The 17323-nt window shown below is 47.7% G+C and overlaps 3 protein-coding genes across 3 annotated transcripts; all 3 read right to left on the bottom strand.

Annotated features, from left to right (window-relative positions):
- Positions 1 to 285: 285 nt before the first annotated feature.
- On the bottom strand, positions 286 to 2393 carry LOC106865434 (uncharacterized protein sll0103). Its single transcript, XM_014900609.2, has one exon. It carries the CDS (start codon positions 2341 to 2343, stop codon positions 511 to 513), a length of 1833 nt encoding a protein of 610 aa, XP_014756095.1. The 5' UTR covers positions 2344 to 2393; the 3' UTR covers positions 286 to 510.
- Positions 2394 to 3070: 677 nt separating this feature from the next.
- LOC100841043 lies at positions 3071 to 5513 on the bottom strand. The gene has a single exon (XM_010236494.3). The coding sequence runs from the start codon at positions 5344 to 5346 to the stop codon at positions 3472 to 3474; it is 1875 nt and encodes a 624-aa protein (XP_010234796.1). The 5' UTR covers positions 5347 to 5513; the 3' UTR covers positions 3071 to 3471.
- Positions 5514 to 9155: 3642 nt separating this feature from the next.
- LOC100828210 (WD repeat-containing protein WDS homolog) lies at positions 9156 to 15358 on the bottom strand. The gene is made up of 4 exons (XM_003573972.4): positions 14281 to 15358; positions 13457 to 13558; positions 9822 to 10466; positions 9156 to 9598 (listed from the first exon to the last, which is right to left on the bottom strand). The coding sequence occupies exons 1-4, from the start codon at positions 14962 to 14964 to the stop codon at positions 9428 to 9430; spliced, it is 1602 nt and encodes a 533-aa protein (XP_003574020.1). The 5' UTR covers positions 14965 to 15358; the 3' UTR covers positions 9156 to 9427.
- Positions 15359 to 17323: the final 1965 nt, after the last annotated feature.

Consider the following 17323-nt stretch of genomic DNA (forward strand, 5'->3'; position numbering starts at 1 on the left):
TTTTATGTTTTTTTTTTGCAGTACTCCTCGGCTTATTAAAATATAACGTATTTTGCTTCTTTTGATCGACACTTTGACCAAGGTTTACTTTATCAGCATGTGAGTTATGTGATATGGATCATAATCATATACAAGTACTTTTGAATATGAGTGCAATCATATCAATTTTATTTAAAAATAATATTAAGAGAGTAATTCTTAGTCAAATGATCGGTCAAAGAAAACAAAATACACCATATTTTTAGAAACGGTGAATTATGCAACAAGAAAATGTTGCAATCGAGGTTTTCAGGTTGCAAAAGGCCAAAGGTCCCGATTTAAAAACTTATTAGCTCTGCCACGAAATGCTACTAGTAAAATATACCATTCCTTTCCTCCGGATCCGGAAGTAGTTCAAAGAGAAATTATGTTTGCAAAGATCTGGTCTATTGTGAAATTCGGTATTCAGAATAAAAAGTTCGGAACGAGCTGCTGCCACACACTACACTAAATAGTAGTCGTGCGCATATACTAATCTTTTTTGGTACGTTTCGCTTTCTCATTCCGGCTGCTGCCCATGGACTTCCTCTTTGGCGGTGGCGCCGCCTGCCGCTGCTCTCGCGACATCTTCACCATCTTCTCCATTGCCGGAGTGGCATATGCAGTCCCCTTCCGAGCGGACTGCAAAACGCGCCCGCTCCCTTTAATCCTCACCTGCCTCGTCGACGCACGCTGCTGCGCGTGCGAGCCTATGCCGGACAGCAAGCACGCGCGACCCGTGTGCTCGTACTCGCGCTCGTCTTCCACGCGACCGATAAAATCATGCAGCTCGGCCTCCAGCTCCCCGTACTCTTCTGATTCCAAAGCCTCCGTGGCCCGCAGCCGGGACCGCAGTATCTGCGCGGCCTCGGCGTGCGAGCCGCGATCAGCCGCTTCTCGCGCCGCCGCCATGTCCTCTGTCGCCGACACGCGGACGCGCTCCCGCTGGACCTCCACGCAGGTCACCTCCGCGTCACTCACCTCAACCGGCCTCCGGACAGTAGCTTCTTCTCCGGCGACTGTGGCCGCTTGCCCTGTCGCGGCATCTCGGTAAGTGCAGCTCACCTTGAGCAGCTCGGTGACGTCATCTGTATCTTCGGTTCTCGGCACGTCCACGAACACCAAGAACCGCCTCTCCTCGTCCGCGTAGAGCTCTCCCACGTCGATGGACGCTGCACGGCCGTCTTCGTCCACGCGGCTGCCGTAACGGCCGGACTTGACCTCCCGGACGCGCACGCCAGGGTGCAGGCACGCCATCTGGATACGCGCGTCCTGGACGGCGACCGTGAGGAGGCCGCCGATGCACTGCGCGAACGAGTCCTGCACGACCGCCTGGTTCTCGACGAAGGAGAAGGTGCCGCCCGTGGCCTCGGCGATGGTGTGCATCGCCGCCGCGTCGTGGTCCGCGCCGAAACCGAACGTGTGTACCGCCGCAGGACGGTCGCCGGCGCCGGTGTACGTTACCGAAGGCGGCACGAGGCCCATGTAGTTATTACTTCTGCCACGAGCGCCGTGGTTACTGTACCTCGGCGCGGTGTATGTGTCCTGCCCGTCGGAGAGAAGCATGATGCCGGCGACGGCGTTCCTGTGCCGGCGGCAGGCAAGCACGTCTGCGGCGACGCGGAGGCCCGCGCCGATGTTGGTGCCGCCCCCCGCGACGAGGGAGCCCACGGCGCGCTTCGCCGCGGCCTTGCCCGCGTCCGACATGCGCGCGAGGCGGATCAGACGTGCCGCGTCGCTGGAGAAGGACACCACGGAGAGCCGGTCGGCGGAGCCCATGTTGTCGATGACGAACCCCATGGCCTGCTTCAGGAGCTCCAGCTTGCGGCCCGTCATGCTGCCGCTCGTGTCGAGCACGGCCACGAGATCGAGCGGCGCGCGTGCCGACTCGCCAGCCGCCGCCGCGGACAGCGCCTTGGCGTGCACGAGCACCGCGAAGCTGTCGCGGGGCGCGCCCCTCGCGAGCGCCGGGCACTCGCAGTGCGTCTTGAGGACGACCAGCCCTCCGTTGGTATTTAAATCCGCCGCCGCGGCCTGCGCCTGGACGGAGGTCTCGTCGTCGTCGTTGTACGCGGTTCGTCGCGCCGGCGGCGTTTGATGACGGAAGGGGAACGGCGCGGGTTGTGTGGCCGGGAGCGGGTTATTAATGGCCGGCAAGACGGTCCAGTGGGCCTTGCAGAGCGGGCAGTCGTGGTTGCCGTGCGCGACGCTGGCGGAGATGCAGCTGAAGTGGAAGGCGTGGGAGCACTCGGCCGTGAAGTTGGCCTGGCCGCGGAGCAAGCCGCCGAGGCAGATGGCGCACACATCGCCGCTCGCGTCCTCCATGGATGAAGCACGAGATCTCTATCTGAAAGAGCGATGCGTTTCTGGGGGCCTACTTTTCTCGTTTTTGGATTTGGATGAAATCGGCGTGAATATATAGCACGTCGGGGGTTACCGCCTCACCGGGTCACGCGGAAAGTGATTTACGAATCTGTCCGGATTCGAAGGCGCGTAGCCGGCCCGGAAACAGAGCGAAACGTTATTTCCATGCATGTTTGGAATTTCTATCTTCAATGGGCTCTCAATCTTAGGCCAAAGTCAGATCAATTACCGTACTGCCGTCGGACAGCAAATCGTCGTATGCGTAGTGAAAAAAAAAACACGAAAGAGTCGATCGATATGTGCATCTCTCGCATGATGTGTACATATCTTGTGGCGTGTCCGGTCACTTCCAACCAATTCGCCCCGCATCATCAGGACAAAAGAGACGCAATACTTTCACCGCAAAAAGAGACACCATATTTAGTGATGTGGCCTAGTTTGCACGCTTAGGTCAACCAAGAACCAAGGCAAAAGAGTAATGAAATTCCTCACCGTCACTCATTGTTTGAGGAAATGCACAAACCACTCATCTTTGATCACCTTGTTGCGAAAAACACATACTATTCGTCCAATCCGTTGCATATAAATCATAACCCGAATTTTAGCTCGTTAGCTAGCAAGGTTTCTGGCCGTACCAGATAAGTCCTAATTTTGTGCATTTCAAGATCGAAAATCAATGCAAAGTATATTCATTTCTTTTGCCTACGAAACAAACTGTCACGGAGAGAATCATCATTAGTTAGGGTTTGTGCCACAACCCAAAATTGAATCAAAACCCATGTTGATGTCTCGTGGTGTCTCGTTTTAGGACGGCGCCCTGTGCGTTTACATTGTCATCTATATTTCGGAAAAATATATTTGCCAATAAGTATCACAAATAAGTTCATCTGGATGCTGGCACAGCAATGTAGTGTACTTTCTCCGTTCCTAAATATTTATCGTGATTTTAGTACAAATTTACACTAAAATTACGACAAGTATTTAGAAACGGAGTGAGCAGTATATATACTCCATGATACAAATAAGAAAATTGACGAGTTTGAACCAACACTCTTTGTCTGTCAATCCTAATCCTCTACCTCGGTGGGCTCAGTAGTTTGCGCTCTTTGACCGCTGCTGCTGCACCCGCGCCGTCATCTCCCGCGATCTCCGCGACCGGTTCATCATCTCCACCATCGCCGGCGTCACGTACGAGGACGACGCCGTAGACATCGCCGTGCCGCCGCGGCGCGTCATCGTCTCGCGCTCGCCGTCGCAAGAGCGAACCTGCCGCGACGTTGCGCGCTGCTGCGCGTGCGAGCTCAGCCCGGCGAGCACGTACGCGCGCCCGGACAGCTCGTACCGCCTCCGGTCCGCCACGCGCGCGCGCATCTCCCGCAGCTCGCCCGACAGCGCCGCGAGCGTGGCGTCTCCCGACCGCGCCACGACTCGCTGCGTGCCGCGGAGCATCTCCCCGGCCTCCGCGTGCGCGCCCCGCTCCGCAGCCACGCGCGCCGCGGCCATGCCGGCCGTCGCTTCCAGCCGGACGCGCTCCCGCTCGACCTCTTCCGACCGCTCCCCGCTCACCGCCCGCGAGGACGAGGCGGGCCTCGGCACTGCCGCGTCCACGCCGGCCACGTTCGTGAATACCCGTCCGGTCGCCACGTCTCGGTACGCGCAGGTGACTTTCATCAGGTGGGTAATAACGTCGTCGGGGGTGGCGCCTCGGGCTCTTGGCACGTCCAGGAGCAGCAAGAACCGCCTGTCCTCGTCCGCGTACAGCTCGCCGACGTCGATGGAGGCGGCGCGGCCGTCCGCGTCCACGCGGCTTCTGTAGCGGCCGGAGTTGACCGACCGGACGCGCACGCCCGCGTCGGCGTGCGCGCACGCGACGTCCACGCGCAGGCCCTGGACGGCGACCGAGAGCAGCCCGCCGATGCACTGCGCGAACGCGTCCTGGACTTCCGCCTCGTCCTCGATGAAGGAGAACGTACCGCCCGTAGCCTCGGCCACGGTGTGCATCGCCGCCGCGTCGTGGTCGGTCCCGAACCCGAACGTGTGCACCGGCGCGGAGGACGACCGGTCGCCGGTGCTACTATCCATGAACAACGAAGGCGGCACGAGCTCCTCGTAGTTGACTTCGTCGTCGCGGCCGCGTCTGGGCACGGTGTACGTGTCCTGCCCGTCCGAGAGGAGGATGACGCTGGCGACGGCGTTCCGGTGCAGCCGGTCGTCGAACACCTTAGCGGCCTTGCGCAGCGCGGCGCCGATGTTGGTCCCGCCCCCCGCGGCGAGGGACTCCACGGCGCGCCTCGCCAGGGCCTTCCCGCCGTCCGACATGCGCGCGAGCGGCATCAGCCGGGCCGCGCCGGACGAGAAGGACACGATGCAGAGGCGGTCGGCGGGGCCCAGGCTGTCGACCACGAACCCCATAGCCTGCTTCAGCAGCGCCAGCTTGATCCCCACCATGCTGCCGCTCACGTCCAGCACGGTCACCAGGTCGAGCGGCGCACGCGCGCGCGCGCCGGTTCCCGGAGCCCTGGCGTGCAAGAGCACGGCGAAGTCGTCGTGCGCCGCATCACGCGCAAGAGCAGAGTACTGGCAGTGCGTGGTGAGCGCCACCACCTCCGCTGATGATCCACTGGACGTGGCGCCCGGACTCCCATGGCGTCGGTCACCGGGAGGAGGAGGCCGAGGCGGCCGGAGCACGGGGTCGTCGTCGTCGAACACGCGTGGCTCCATCGGCCGGAAGAACGGCAGGGCCGCCGGCGCGGGTGGCGGCTTGGGCGTGCTCTTGGACCTGGACGAGCGGAAGGACGGGAGCTCGCGCCACCGCGCGCTGCAGAGCGGGCAGACTAGACGGAGGCTCCCGGAGACGCAGCGGGAGTGGAACTGGTGGGAGCACTCCGCCTTGAAGCCGCTGACGCCGGCACGGCCCATGTCGCCATTGCAGATGCCGCAGGTGCTGCTGATGCTGCTCTCCATTGCCGTCCTTGGCCTCTACCTCTTGAGTCTCTGACGACTCACGGTAGACAATGAATAAATAAACTGTTGATAGTTTTGACAAGTAGTAGGAGTACAATTTTTAGAAGAATCCATGAGAGTGATTAGACAAATGTGTTCTTGCGTTCACGGCCTTCGCGTTAGCGTACGCTACGTGTTGAACAAGATTTTAATGGGTAAAGAAGTCACGGGTTGCTGCCAATTAGTAATCACTTGAGAAGAATCCGCGGCATGTTGATTACAACCCTGATTTCGTTGACGAGTTCAGTGGTTCTGAATCAGCTCATGGTCAACATGCCCTCATGTTTGGGGGTTGCGACAGCGTTGGAATAAAGAAGCAACCGTCTGCGATTGCAGTGTGGTGCTACGCTGTAAAAACTTGAGTTTCAAATATCTTCCTTTAGCAACCGATGACTTTGTTGTTTAAGAATAAATTAGAGTACTTGTTATGGCTTCTATATATGATTTTGCATTGAGATTGTTTAATTGTTCTCTATTACTCCTAAATTTATTCTCGCGTTGAATGGTGTGATGAAGAGAGGAGGGGATGCAGGACTGACATGAAACCATTCTCCAAATCTTGGATTCTTGACATGTGGGAATCAAAGGGACCAAAAACTTAATTATGCGGTTAGTCTTTTTTTTTTGCGAAAGGAGATTTTATTACTTCATAAACATGACACTAACAATAATGTGCAAACCTGCACATTTAGAGAGCTGATAACAGTTTTTACAGGGCAAGATGATGGATTATGTGCTAACCCTGCACAACTATAAAAGCAAGCTTGAACATTATGGAGCTTGTAAGCATTCTGAGCTTGCCTGTGAGCTATCTTGTTGTTTTCTCTTCTAATTTTGATAACTCTTGCATCCAAGTTTTGAATATACGAGAGAATCTGGTGTAGATTTGGCCTTATACACCAATGTCCTGGATGCTTGATTGGGTCTCTCTTTACCACAGCTTCAGCAAGAACATTGCTGTCAGTTAAGAAATGTACTCCCATGGCTGTTCCAATATGTGCTGCAAGTTCTAGAGCTTGAGCCTCCGCTTCAAGTGCTGAACCTGCAAATGAGGAAGTCTTCACAAAAACAGAATACTTTTGTTCTCCAATCCGATGCATAAAGATGCCAATGCCTGCTTTACTCTTTGTACCTGCAAGAAAAGACACATTTGGAGACACATTTGAAGCTGGGGGCTTCCAAGCAGCATCAGTAAAAATGTTAGGTCCTTCAGCCATGCGACGCTTGTGAAGCTGAAAGGAAATTGGAGACACATTTGTACAAGTATTCTTCCAGGAATCATTCGTGAAGAAGGTAGGCCCTGAAGATATTCCGCTACTGTCAATGGGAGATGAAATGGTGAAGTTTCTATGACTTGGTTCCGTGTTATGCCTCGACTGAGCGTGTCCATCTCCTTTTTCTTTATGATTCTCTTGACCTGCATAAGTTAAGGCTTTTGCTTCATAAAGAATCTGCATAGGAGAGCTATTAATCTTGTTGAACAGGAGGTCATTCCTCGCTTTCCAAATAGACCAAAGAATATTAAAAACAAGGGGAATGGAGTGCTCTGTTTTGTGGGTCATCATGATGATGTGCAGAGCATCTTCAATTTCATGCACACCTTGAGCAATCAAACCTTCCATTCTCAAACCCAACGGCGACGCAAACCAAACTGCATGAACAAAATGACAAGAGAAAAACAAATGGAAGTCGTTTTCATCGGCTCCACACCTGCAACATTTTTTATCAATGTGAAAAGATCTTGTTGCAGCTCTACATCCTGAAGAAATGGCCTGTCTCATAAGCCTCCAGCCAAAAACTTGGACTCTTGGAGGCATATCCTTGTTTAACCAAATCACGTGAATGATATGTCTTGATTTTTCGGAGAGGATTTGATGAGGACCTGCATTAAGGCCATAAAAGCCTGGGCTAAAAATCTGGTAAGCACTCTTTGAAGTACAAATTCCTGAAGGTGTGTGTTTCCAGATTAAGATGTCTTCATTGTCACTAGCATTTATAGGAATCTGGGAGACAATATTAGCTTTTTGTTGACCAAAGAGAGTAACTAAAAGTTGCATATTCCAAACTTTTGTATTAGGAATCCAAAGATCTTTAATCGTAGCAGGATAAAGGAAACCAGAATTCTGGATAAAAAGACTATCGTGAATGTTATTCCAAAAAGGACACCAAGGACTAGACCAAATGCAAGTATTACCTTTGGATATTTGCAAAGTAACAGCATTGATAAGAGGTTCCCTCACCTTAAGAATAGAAGACCAGAAAGCGAACTTAGGAATATTAGTGGGCGCTTTCCAGAAAGAGGTATAGGGAAAATATTTAGATTTTAAGATCCTTGCTGTAGTGCTATGATTAGTGGTGACAATTTTCCAAGCAGAATTAACTAGAATAACTTTGTTGACAGCTTTTAAATTTCTAATTCCTAGACCACCTTCTTTTTTGGATTTACAAATCTCAGCCCAAGCCTTGAGGTAGAGGGGCTTCTTTTGATTCTCCTCTTGAACACCAGTCCGCCAGAAGTCTCTTATCACAGCATTCATTTTAGCCAACATTTTCTTGGAAAACAAGACATATAGTACACAGGAAGAGCGGTTAAACCTGATTTGATTAGAACAAGTCTGCCCGCATGTCTGTCCGCATGAGAAATCTTGTTAGCTTTGTAACCATTAAGTTTACTTTTTAACTTGTTTAAGACAAAATCATAAGCAGTAGTTCTATTTTTGGCAGGCAATATAAGAGGATGGCCTAAATGGAAGGATTCAGGTTTCATATCTACCACTCTAAAAATACCTTTGACGATGTCCCTCTGCGCATCCACCACATTCTTACTAAACAAAACCGAAGACTTGGCCCAATTAGGAGTTTGACCTGAAAGAGAACAAAAATGTTGCAAAGTGCTCCAAATGGTCGTTGCTTCTTCCCTTGTGGTTTGTCCACAGACTATTAAGTCATCTGCAAACATGAGAGAGTAAACAGGAGGCGAGTTTGGCCCAAACACAATGCCGTTCAAATTTCTTTTTTGCAACTCCTCCTGTAAGCATGTAGCTAACTCATTGATAGGAATAACAAATAAGTAAGGAGAAAGAGGACATCCTTGTTTGATGCCTCTAGAAGCTTTGAAGCTCCCATGAAGATTGCCATTAATAAGCACATCAAATTTAGAATTAGAGATGCAATGTTTGATTAAATCAGTGAAATGATCAGAGAAACCTTGCTTATGGAGAGCATTTATGAGAAAACTCCACTCAAGTCTATCAAAGGCTTTGGTAAGATCAATTTTAAGCATGAAAGCTTGCTGTTTCCAAGAGGACAGACTAAAAGAGTGAGTTATTTTTTGGGCAATTGTGACATTGTTAGCTATTCTTCTCCCTTCAATAAAAGCCTCTTGAGTATCTAGGATTTTGTTGGTTAGTCTTGGTTTAATATTTTATTTTATTTGTGGATGCAATATATTGTCATGAATATACTTGTAGCAAAGCTTAGGCTCTGCTCACATGAGACAAGAACATGGCATCTCTCTCATAATTTATTAGTAGAACACTGTAGAAGTAATAACCAGCATAACTATGGAGCATTTTTTACAACCTTTGGATTGTCCTCATCAACACTTCGAGATTGGATCACGTCTCAACTTGCCACAGTTCCATCGTTCCACGTTGACGGAGGATATCTTGAAACCAGTCTGGCTGACAACAATCCCAATAGGCGGGTGGAGCCCCGAACGACAGTGTTTCTGTCTGTCGTCGATCGATCACTAAATATAGGCAGAAATATAGAACAAAGCAGGTTTGACAGCATTAACTGCACAGGCATAAGGCGTACATACACATGTACAAATTTCTGATGCATCTGCGATGATTCTTACAGAGTGGCTGTCAAAACTTCAACCGATATGGCACAGATAACTTGTCCTGCTATTTGTGGCTGCTCATAGTTTACCTCTGAAGTACCTTAAAGCTCTTTAGAGGGAGGAGAAAAGATCCTGTACTAGTTTGTGCATACAGTACAAATGTACAACTATTTACAGGGAAACATACAAAACTTTTCAAGTCAAATTGTGAGCTTTGTGCGCTAGCCATATTCGAACAGTACAGTCGTCACTTGCGGAGGCCAACATCTGGGGCCTGGTAGGGTTCCAGCTTACACAATTTACAGTCATCGAATGGCCGTGCAAGACTTTTATTGGCATCTCCATGCATCGTTTCCAAATGTAGACCTGCAGAATATTTCTACACATCAGCGAAACGGGGACACTCAGCAAGAGCAAAAAAACAGATGTTTGCTCTTCCAATTTATTTCGAATCCAGTCTTCCATGTTTGATGTTTTGTCCCAAATCCCACCTAACAAGCTCATGCAAAGGAGGTTGGCTAACGATTACATTTCATTTGTATGCCTCATCATGGAATTTATGCAGGTTATGTTCCACAAGTGAATATACCTGTGAATCCTCACTGCCACTAGCAATGAACAGAGAGTCTGATCCCCCAAAGCAAGATCTAATCACAAATTTTCCTTGCTTGTGCCCCTTGAATTTATCTGGCACGCTAGAACTTCCATTGGTTTTCCACAAATGAATTTCCTGGCTATTAAGGTTGACAATCATTGACTGTCCATCACCTGAGACACAAAGAGATGAAATCATCTCCCGCTCAGGAATTTTCCATTCCCGCCCCTTCCGAAGTTCTCGGATCCAGATTTCATTAGGACATACACAGATTAAATGTTGGCCATCAGGTGTCACAGCAAGATCACTGACTTTAGGTATTCTCTCTCCAGCCCACACTTCCAGTTCTTGACCTTCTAGGTCACAAGTGAAGATCACATTTGGAGAACTTTCAGGTTCAGAGCTGGCACATACTATTTTCTCTGAATTTGGAAACCATGCACATGAAGCGATGATGCGGTCCACTGAAGCTCCAAATTTATGGCAGCATTCACCAGTCTTAACATTCCACAGTTTTAAAGATTCCCCATTACCACATGTGAGCAGCATTCTATCATTTGGGCTCCACACAACAAAAGAAATAGGTTTTTTGTGACCCTCGAGGCAGTACTTCTTGGTTAATGTATCATCTTCTTCCACCTAAAATCATCTCTGGGGGTTAGACATGACAAGAATTTGAAGTTGCAATACAAGTGGAAAAATGAACATAAACATAGAACAGACGTATATACAGATTTAATTTAGGTGCCAATAATCAACAGAAAATATTCTTGTGAATGAAAACATATGTGCTCTTTGCAAAATGGTAGTTAAACAATTACTATATTATAAACATCTTCGGGGCCATTATACAAGCTGCAAGGATAATTTAAAAACAAAATGCTGCATAGTTCTACCTTATAACCTCACACCTCATAGCGTTCTAGGAAATGTATGTTGCACTTTACGTACTTACACCTTTGTCTCACATCTAGCTTACAATATGAGGCATTAATGATGATTACAAATAAGGGGGGCATTGGCGACACAGCTAGACTCCTGGCACATCTTACAACGTGTAGAAGAGATATATGGACCGTCGTCGACTTCTAAGGTGTACAAACACATTTTGTTCACATGCCCCTTGTACAGATGAAGTTTAATTAGCATAAATAGATCGGTTGATAGGTCTTTCATGAGCCCCATTGATCAACTTAATATTTATCAACTTGTGCATGGACTTAAATGTGTAGCTACACTAATGCAGGTAGCTGTATTAAGTATCTTCACAGATCCAGTTAAAATGAAGCATATGAACAAACCAGAAAGAAGACCAAGATCTCACATGAGAAGCATGATCTTCCCAAGCCCAGGTTTGTATCACTAATCAGTTGAATATAGTCCCATCTGCCTATCATTGCATAAAAAGTTGCAACAGAGGATGACAGTTAATAATCTGAATAGAAAGACTGAATCACTGAAAGTATGGACAAACAAAATTACTGCAACTTGTGCTCTGAAAATTAATATGGTCTCCAATTGTCCAACATTTATCCTTTACCATCAATATTATACTCCTTCCGTTTCAAAATATAAGGTGCATAAGGTTCTGTTAAGACAAGCCTTTGACCAACAATTTCTCGGTTAACATGCGGTTATGTGTTATAAATCACAATTATAGGTAACTAATTTTGAAAATGAATCTACTGACACCAATTTCATGTCATATAAAACACATATCAAAGTAATTCTTGGTCAAAGCCTTGTCTTAACGAAATCTAATACACCTTTATTTTGAAACAGAGGGTGTATAAAGATTACTCTGACTTGTACTGCTGTTCATACTGACGTATGGTGCATCAATGGCCCTCATCAAGGATTAGGACATGTCTCCATTTCCTAGTTCCGAGAATGAAGATTAGTTATTTGGAATCTTATCTATAGTAGGTAGGCTATTATTGGGACTCCTTAACAATCAAGTTACTGTTAGGATATGATGTTATCTACTAGAAACATTATATTTACTAGTCGGAAAGAGTAAGTGTCTGCTAGGTGGCAAACATTATGTAAGCATAGCATTGTTATATTTCTTAAGCAAAGCATAATATGGAAGACCCAGCCAGCTGATAAGGGGTTAGTGCACTAAACTAATCTTGGACCCTTACCCAAGAGGCGCACAACAACTTGACCCATAACAATTTGTGATCCAAATCTAGTCACATTAGCAATGCAATTTAAAAGTGATGGGGAAGAAATAGTCAGATTGATCAACTCTCATATGCAACATTAGAATGGATATACTTAACAATGGTAATTTAAGATCTACTTGGACAATGAAAACGGTTTTCAAAAGGTGGATTGGTGCAGTTAATCAGTAAAAGGTGCAACAATGATCAGTGACAACTGGCAGGCATCTACAAACTAGTTTATTTTCAAAATCTATAATTGAATGGCCTGTCCTCATTGAAGAAAATTATCTAACATAAAAGAAGTTCTGGGCAATGATCAGCCAAAGATATCTGACAGGCTCGAAGGTCTGTAGAAGTTCTATTCATAGTCAGATTCAGCACAGGCAAAGAGAATCCATAATACAAGTAAGTTGCAACTAGCAAGGAGCCCGTGCAATGCCACGAAACAACAAAAAGTAAAAACTTCATTTGCATTGTTGCAAAAAACAAATGTTCAGGATCTTGTCTTACAAGGCGGATACTTGAATTTGATTACCAACTATTAATACATTAATTTGTAAAGTACTCGAAGAAACCTATAAAATGATGTCTTGTTGCTCGCCAGGGCTAATAGTAGTTTCAATTTAATAAATTTGATTGCTCAATTATCAGGGCAGAAAGGTCAAATGTGATTTATCATTCTCAGACAAAGAAATTTCAATTATCAAGGTTACACAAAATTCAGCTGAGACAGCGACGGTGGACGACGCCGGCCGTCGCGCCGAGGCCGGGCAGAAGGGAAGGGGAAGCGGCACAGTGGACGGAAGAGGAGATGAGGCGGCGCAGCGGGCGGAGCAATATAGGAGACGGGCGGCAGCGATGCGAGGAGGAGGGGGGGAAGTGGTGGCACAGCGGTTGGAGGGCATGCGGCGTGGGGAGCAGTTTCGTTTCTTCGTTCAGTGATGCGTGGATTGGGAGGGATAGGAGGGGGTTAATCTGAGACGTTGATAGGCGATCTCACGGTTCAAAACCAATGGACGAAAAGGGATGAGTAAGCTGTGTGTTTATAGTAGTAGAGGTTGATTTTATACCTCCAAGAGTTCAACTGAAAGACCAACTCACTGTAGGTAGTACTTAATGCGGCCATCTTGTCTAACTCTGGGCAGTTTGGAACAAGGTCCGTACTGCTAAGTTTAGGCAATGTTCTAACAGTTAAAATATCACTGTAAGAGTGACAGTAAATTCACTTTATGTGTTATTCTACAATATCAAGCATAGCTGGGAGCAGAGCAACCAGACTGTTTACTGTGGTCTGAATCGGATGGTTATGGTTCAAAAGTAAGTAAAATGATAAGATTATATATATCAACAACTAATTGATTACTAAACCACTAGGAAACAAGATACAGTTGTGGTATTATTTACTCGAGTAACACACCACATAACTTTTTCAGGACATTGTTGGGATGTGTAAAACCATACCTTCCATATGATGGCCGTGCAATCACTTGAAGACGATGCCAGGTAGTTTCCATCATTTGAGAATCTTACAAACCACACTTCATTCTTATGAGCACATAATATCTGCAAACAGGCATAGAAGTTTCAAGTATCCCTCTCCCGAATCCCTAAGCATGAAAGGTATCTAGTCATTTCGTGTACACGGAAAGCCGTCCCCTCTTGAAAAACAAAATTAGTAACTTTGTGGATCTTGGTTTTGTATATCATAAACCATAAGTCATTGAGGGTCGAACAATGTCTGAAACACACAAGAACATCTACCCACAGTAAATTTTATGTGAAATTAGAAGATGGCCATGGAAAGTGTCATACAAGCAGGTGAAGCAGTTTGAAAACAAATGAACTATGTCGCATACAATGTTTTTCTTAGAACATACTTCCAGTATAAAGATTCTAAAATTATACAAATGCTGCTTCACAGGAGGAAAAGCGCAAATGGTACTTCTGAAGTATAACAAATCCTTCTGAATGATAATTTTAAGCCTTCAAAAGGAAACATAGGGAGGGATGAAGCTGCAGATACAGCAACATGATGTGAAATAAATTTAAAGATCTTATATAAATAGCATACTTGAGTGTCCTATGAGAACTAGTCAGAAGAAGTTCTGGTAGTCAGTTCTGCTCCGATAAGTAATAACTCTAGTTTCTGAGTTTGGCATAAAACTGAGGTAAGTTTAAATACTGCAGTATTCTCACAAACTTTAAAAATACCGAGCTACTCCTCGCAGGCTAGACCATTTATTAGGAAACAGTTAAGAGAAACCAAGAATCACCAAAACTCGCACCTGCGCACACTCGGAAGGGATCTGCTCTTCAAGGCACTTGTGATCCTCAAATAGAGTGACCTCATCCGGCAGATTATGAAATATACACGAAGCAACCTGCTGAATAACTGCAGTCTCCACCAAATGCTCAAGCCGCCCGCTTGGCACGCGTAACCATGGCGGCAACGCCTCGACCAAATCCAAGAAAAGGCCAATCCTCCATTCAGCCACAGCATCTGGCGCAACCGCCCCCTCGCACGAGACAATTGCACGTGCCAGCCAGTGCACGCATCTTCTGTCAATGCCAAGAGGGGCTATCCGGCGCCAGAGAACCTCCGTCGCAAGACGTACCCCATCATCTCCAATCCCCAGCAGCTCCAAGAAGTGCCCTCTCCACACCAAAAACTCCGCAACCGCACGGTTCCTGTCGCTAATGCCGGCAAGCGAGTCAATAACTGCTGTGCATGCGTCCCAGCGACCAGACATTACGTCGAACAGGAGGCGGTCGTGCTCCGGGGGATACAGTGGCACACCGGACTCCGCCTCGAGCGTGGCGGCCGTCTTCCTGTAACCCAGCGAGTACAGAGATTGTGCGATAAGCCGCACAAATTCCTCGCGGTCAACGAGGCCGCGCGCGCCAAGACGGCGCGTGGTCGGCTCGGTCTGAGCCGCGGCATGGGAGACAGAGCTCTCGGGCAGGTCCATGGACGCGCCAGATTCGCCAGCTTGAGGGATTTTACGCCCCAAGCAATGGAAAAACTCGAAAAGCTCAGCTTTGGAGAGAACAATTCGTGGATTTCAGGGGAAATTATTGGATCAAAACAGCCGGAAAAGGAACGAAGTTTCTGCGCTTCGAAGGACCAGAGAACAACTTGTAAGTGATCCAAATCTGCGCACTCAAAGGACAGAAAAATGAAAGCAAAGCTCGAGATTAGGAGATTTTGTTGGTGTGTAGGCGATTTCGGAAGAGAAAGTGTTGATTCTGAAATGATCACATCAAGAACTGACGGGGGTTTGGTTTATCTGTGGATCTGCTGGGAGACCTGGATATTTTGGGGGATGAAATGGTGGTTTTCGAACTGGTAAGCTCCATATGGTCCAACTGCTTCTGTGCGCTAGACATGTCCTGACCGTCCGTTCCACATTGGAGTTGAATCTTAACCGCTAGAAATCTATGGCCGAGGATAAGATCAGCGGTGGGGTCTCCGGGTGGATTCTTTTTCTCTCTTGATGCGGACCTGTTCGAAAGCCGGGAAGGCCAGGCCCAAGCTCGGCCCGGATCCACAAAGTCACGAAGGCCCGTTATTGCAACGCTGACAATATGAATGCATTAAATTTGCTACTCCCCTAAAATAAAAACACGTTCTCATTCCCCTAAAAAAATGTACTTAGGTAAGATACTCCCCGCCCTCATCCCTTGGCATCGTAACATAGCATAAAACCCGACGTGGCATTGCAGTTAATGACAAAAACAGAATGAACCGGTTCTTATGCAGTCGACGATCATTAGTGCGAACTCCGACGTAAATATTAGTTGTATTCGATCCCATGCGTCAGTCTTTCTTCCCGGATGCGACCTGCCACAGCATGCCGCTCCTCCCACCAGCGCCTCCTCCCTGCGTCCTGCCGCGGCTCGCCGCTGGTCTCGTCCGCGCCCCACCCCCACGTCTACTGATGTATCTCCTCAACGCCGTTTCTCAGGCCATGGCTATGACGAGAGAGACCTCCACACAAGGCCCCGCGTAGAACCAGGAGAGGCAATCACGGATGATGAAGCAAAAGGCCTCGCTGGGCAGGTCAACATCACCACATGGGAGGCGTGCTTCAACACCAATACAGGAATACATGGCTCCAATTTCTGCGGTTCATGGTCACCACCATGAAAGACTTTTGAGTTCTACTTGGTAGATCTGGACAGAAGATTTCTTAGAGATGTGAGGGAGGGAGGTAAGCGAAGGTGAGAGACACATTTCTTAGAGACGTGAGGGAGGGAGGTAAGCGAAGGTGAGAGACACATTTCTTAGAGACAAGGGAAGATGAGAGACGTTGATATGGACATGATTGCCCATGGATATGACCATTAGAACTCAATTTAATGGGTATCCATGTGATGTCACAGCGTGGCTCCTGACAGCTCTCCAGGCTTCAAGACTGGCCCCACGGACCAACATATGTCTTTCCAGCGCACTTTGTGCTCACTCATGTGCTCCGGGAGAAACTTTCCGGTCGGTCACCCATCCTCAAATTGCTCTCGGTTCCTTTCGGATGAGCTCCCGAAACAGAAGGTATACCTTGTTGATATGAGTATTCTATCAATTCTATTAAGCCGTAGGCCAGCTTACCGGTCGGTCACCCATCCTCAAATTCTCTCGGCCAAGCACGCTTAACTTTGAGGTTCCTTTCGGATGGGCTCCCAGAACAGAAGGTATACCTTGTTGATATGAGTATTCTATCAATCCTATTAAGCCGTAGGCCAGTGTGTCACAATTCAATAACAATTATAATCAGGTGCATTCAATTATTAATTGTGTTGGATGTATTACTTGCAAAGAGGGAGAGCTACTATCTTGTGTGATGATCTTCTTACGTAGGCATTTTATTGAACTTTACAAGTCTAAAGTGAAGAGGTGCGATAGAATGCAACGGGAGATGCAAGGTGAAGCCTATCAAGTTTACTTTCCAACAAATCAAATGGCATATGATTCGGAGCTTGCTAGATAAAAATATCACGAATTAAAGTTAAATCCGATTCGGGTCCGAGCTGTCAGGAGACTCGAATTTGTTTTAATCACCCAGGCCGCATCCGGAGTCCAAATCGAACAAACAAGTACTTGTTGTAAATATAATTTCGAGACCTTTCCAACGGATCCAGCCCCATCAGGAGAATCGACGCGTGCTGACCGTGACGGACAAAACAACCTGCAACCACTTAAGTCATCGGAAAGGAACATGCTTGGGCTGCCACTTGCACTCCTTATGGGCCCCAAGCCATGCAACAGCCCAGCCCATCTTAAGATTTGATACTCTAGCTTTCTTCCACCTCCCACCCTCTATATAAGTGTAG

Source organism: Brachypodium distachyon, chromosome 3, assembly GCF_000005505.3.
Source record: "Brachypodium distachyon strain Bd21 chromosome 3, Brachypodium_distachyon_v3.0, whole genome shotgun sequence".
NCBI classification, from domain to species: Eukaryota; Viridiplantae; Streptophyta; class Magnoliopsida; order Poales; family Poaceae; genus Brachypodium; species Brachypodium distachyon.

Bases quoted from the DNA above. Each gene is read 5' to 3' on its own strand.
- LOC106865434 (XM_014900609.2), bottom strand. From the start codon at position 2,343: ATGGAGGACGCGAGCGGCGATGTGTGCGCCATCTGCCTCGGCGGCTTG.
- LOC100841043 (XM_010236494.3), bottom strand. From the start codon at position 5,346: ATGGAGAGCAGCATCAGCAGCACCTGCGGCATCTGCAATGGCGACATG.
- LOC100828210 (XM_003573972.4), bottom strand. From the start codon at position 14,964: ATGGACCTGCCCGAGAGCTCTGTCTCCCATGCCGCGGCTCAGACCGAG. The intron at 13,559-14,280 runs GTGCGAGTTTTG...GCCTGTTTGCAG, and splicing joins TCCCTTCCGAGTGTGCGCAG to ATATTATGTGCTCATAAGAA. The intron at 10,467-13,456 runs GTATGGTTTTAC...AGATGATTTTAG, and splicing joins GCACGGCCATCATATGGAAG to GTGGAAGAAGATGATACATT.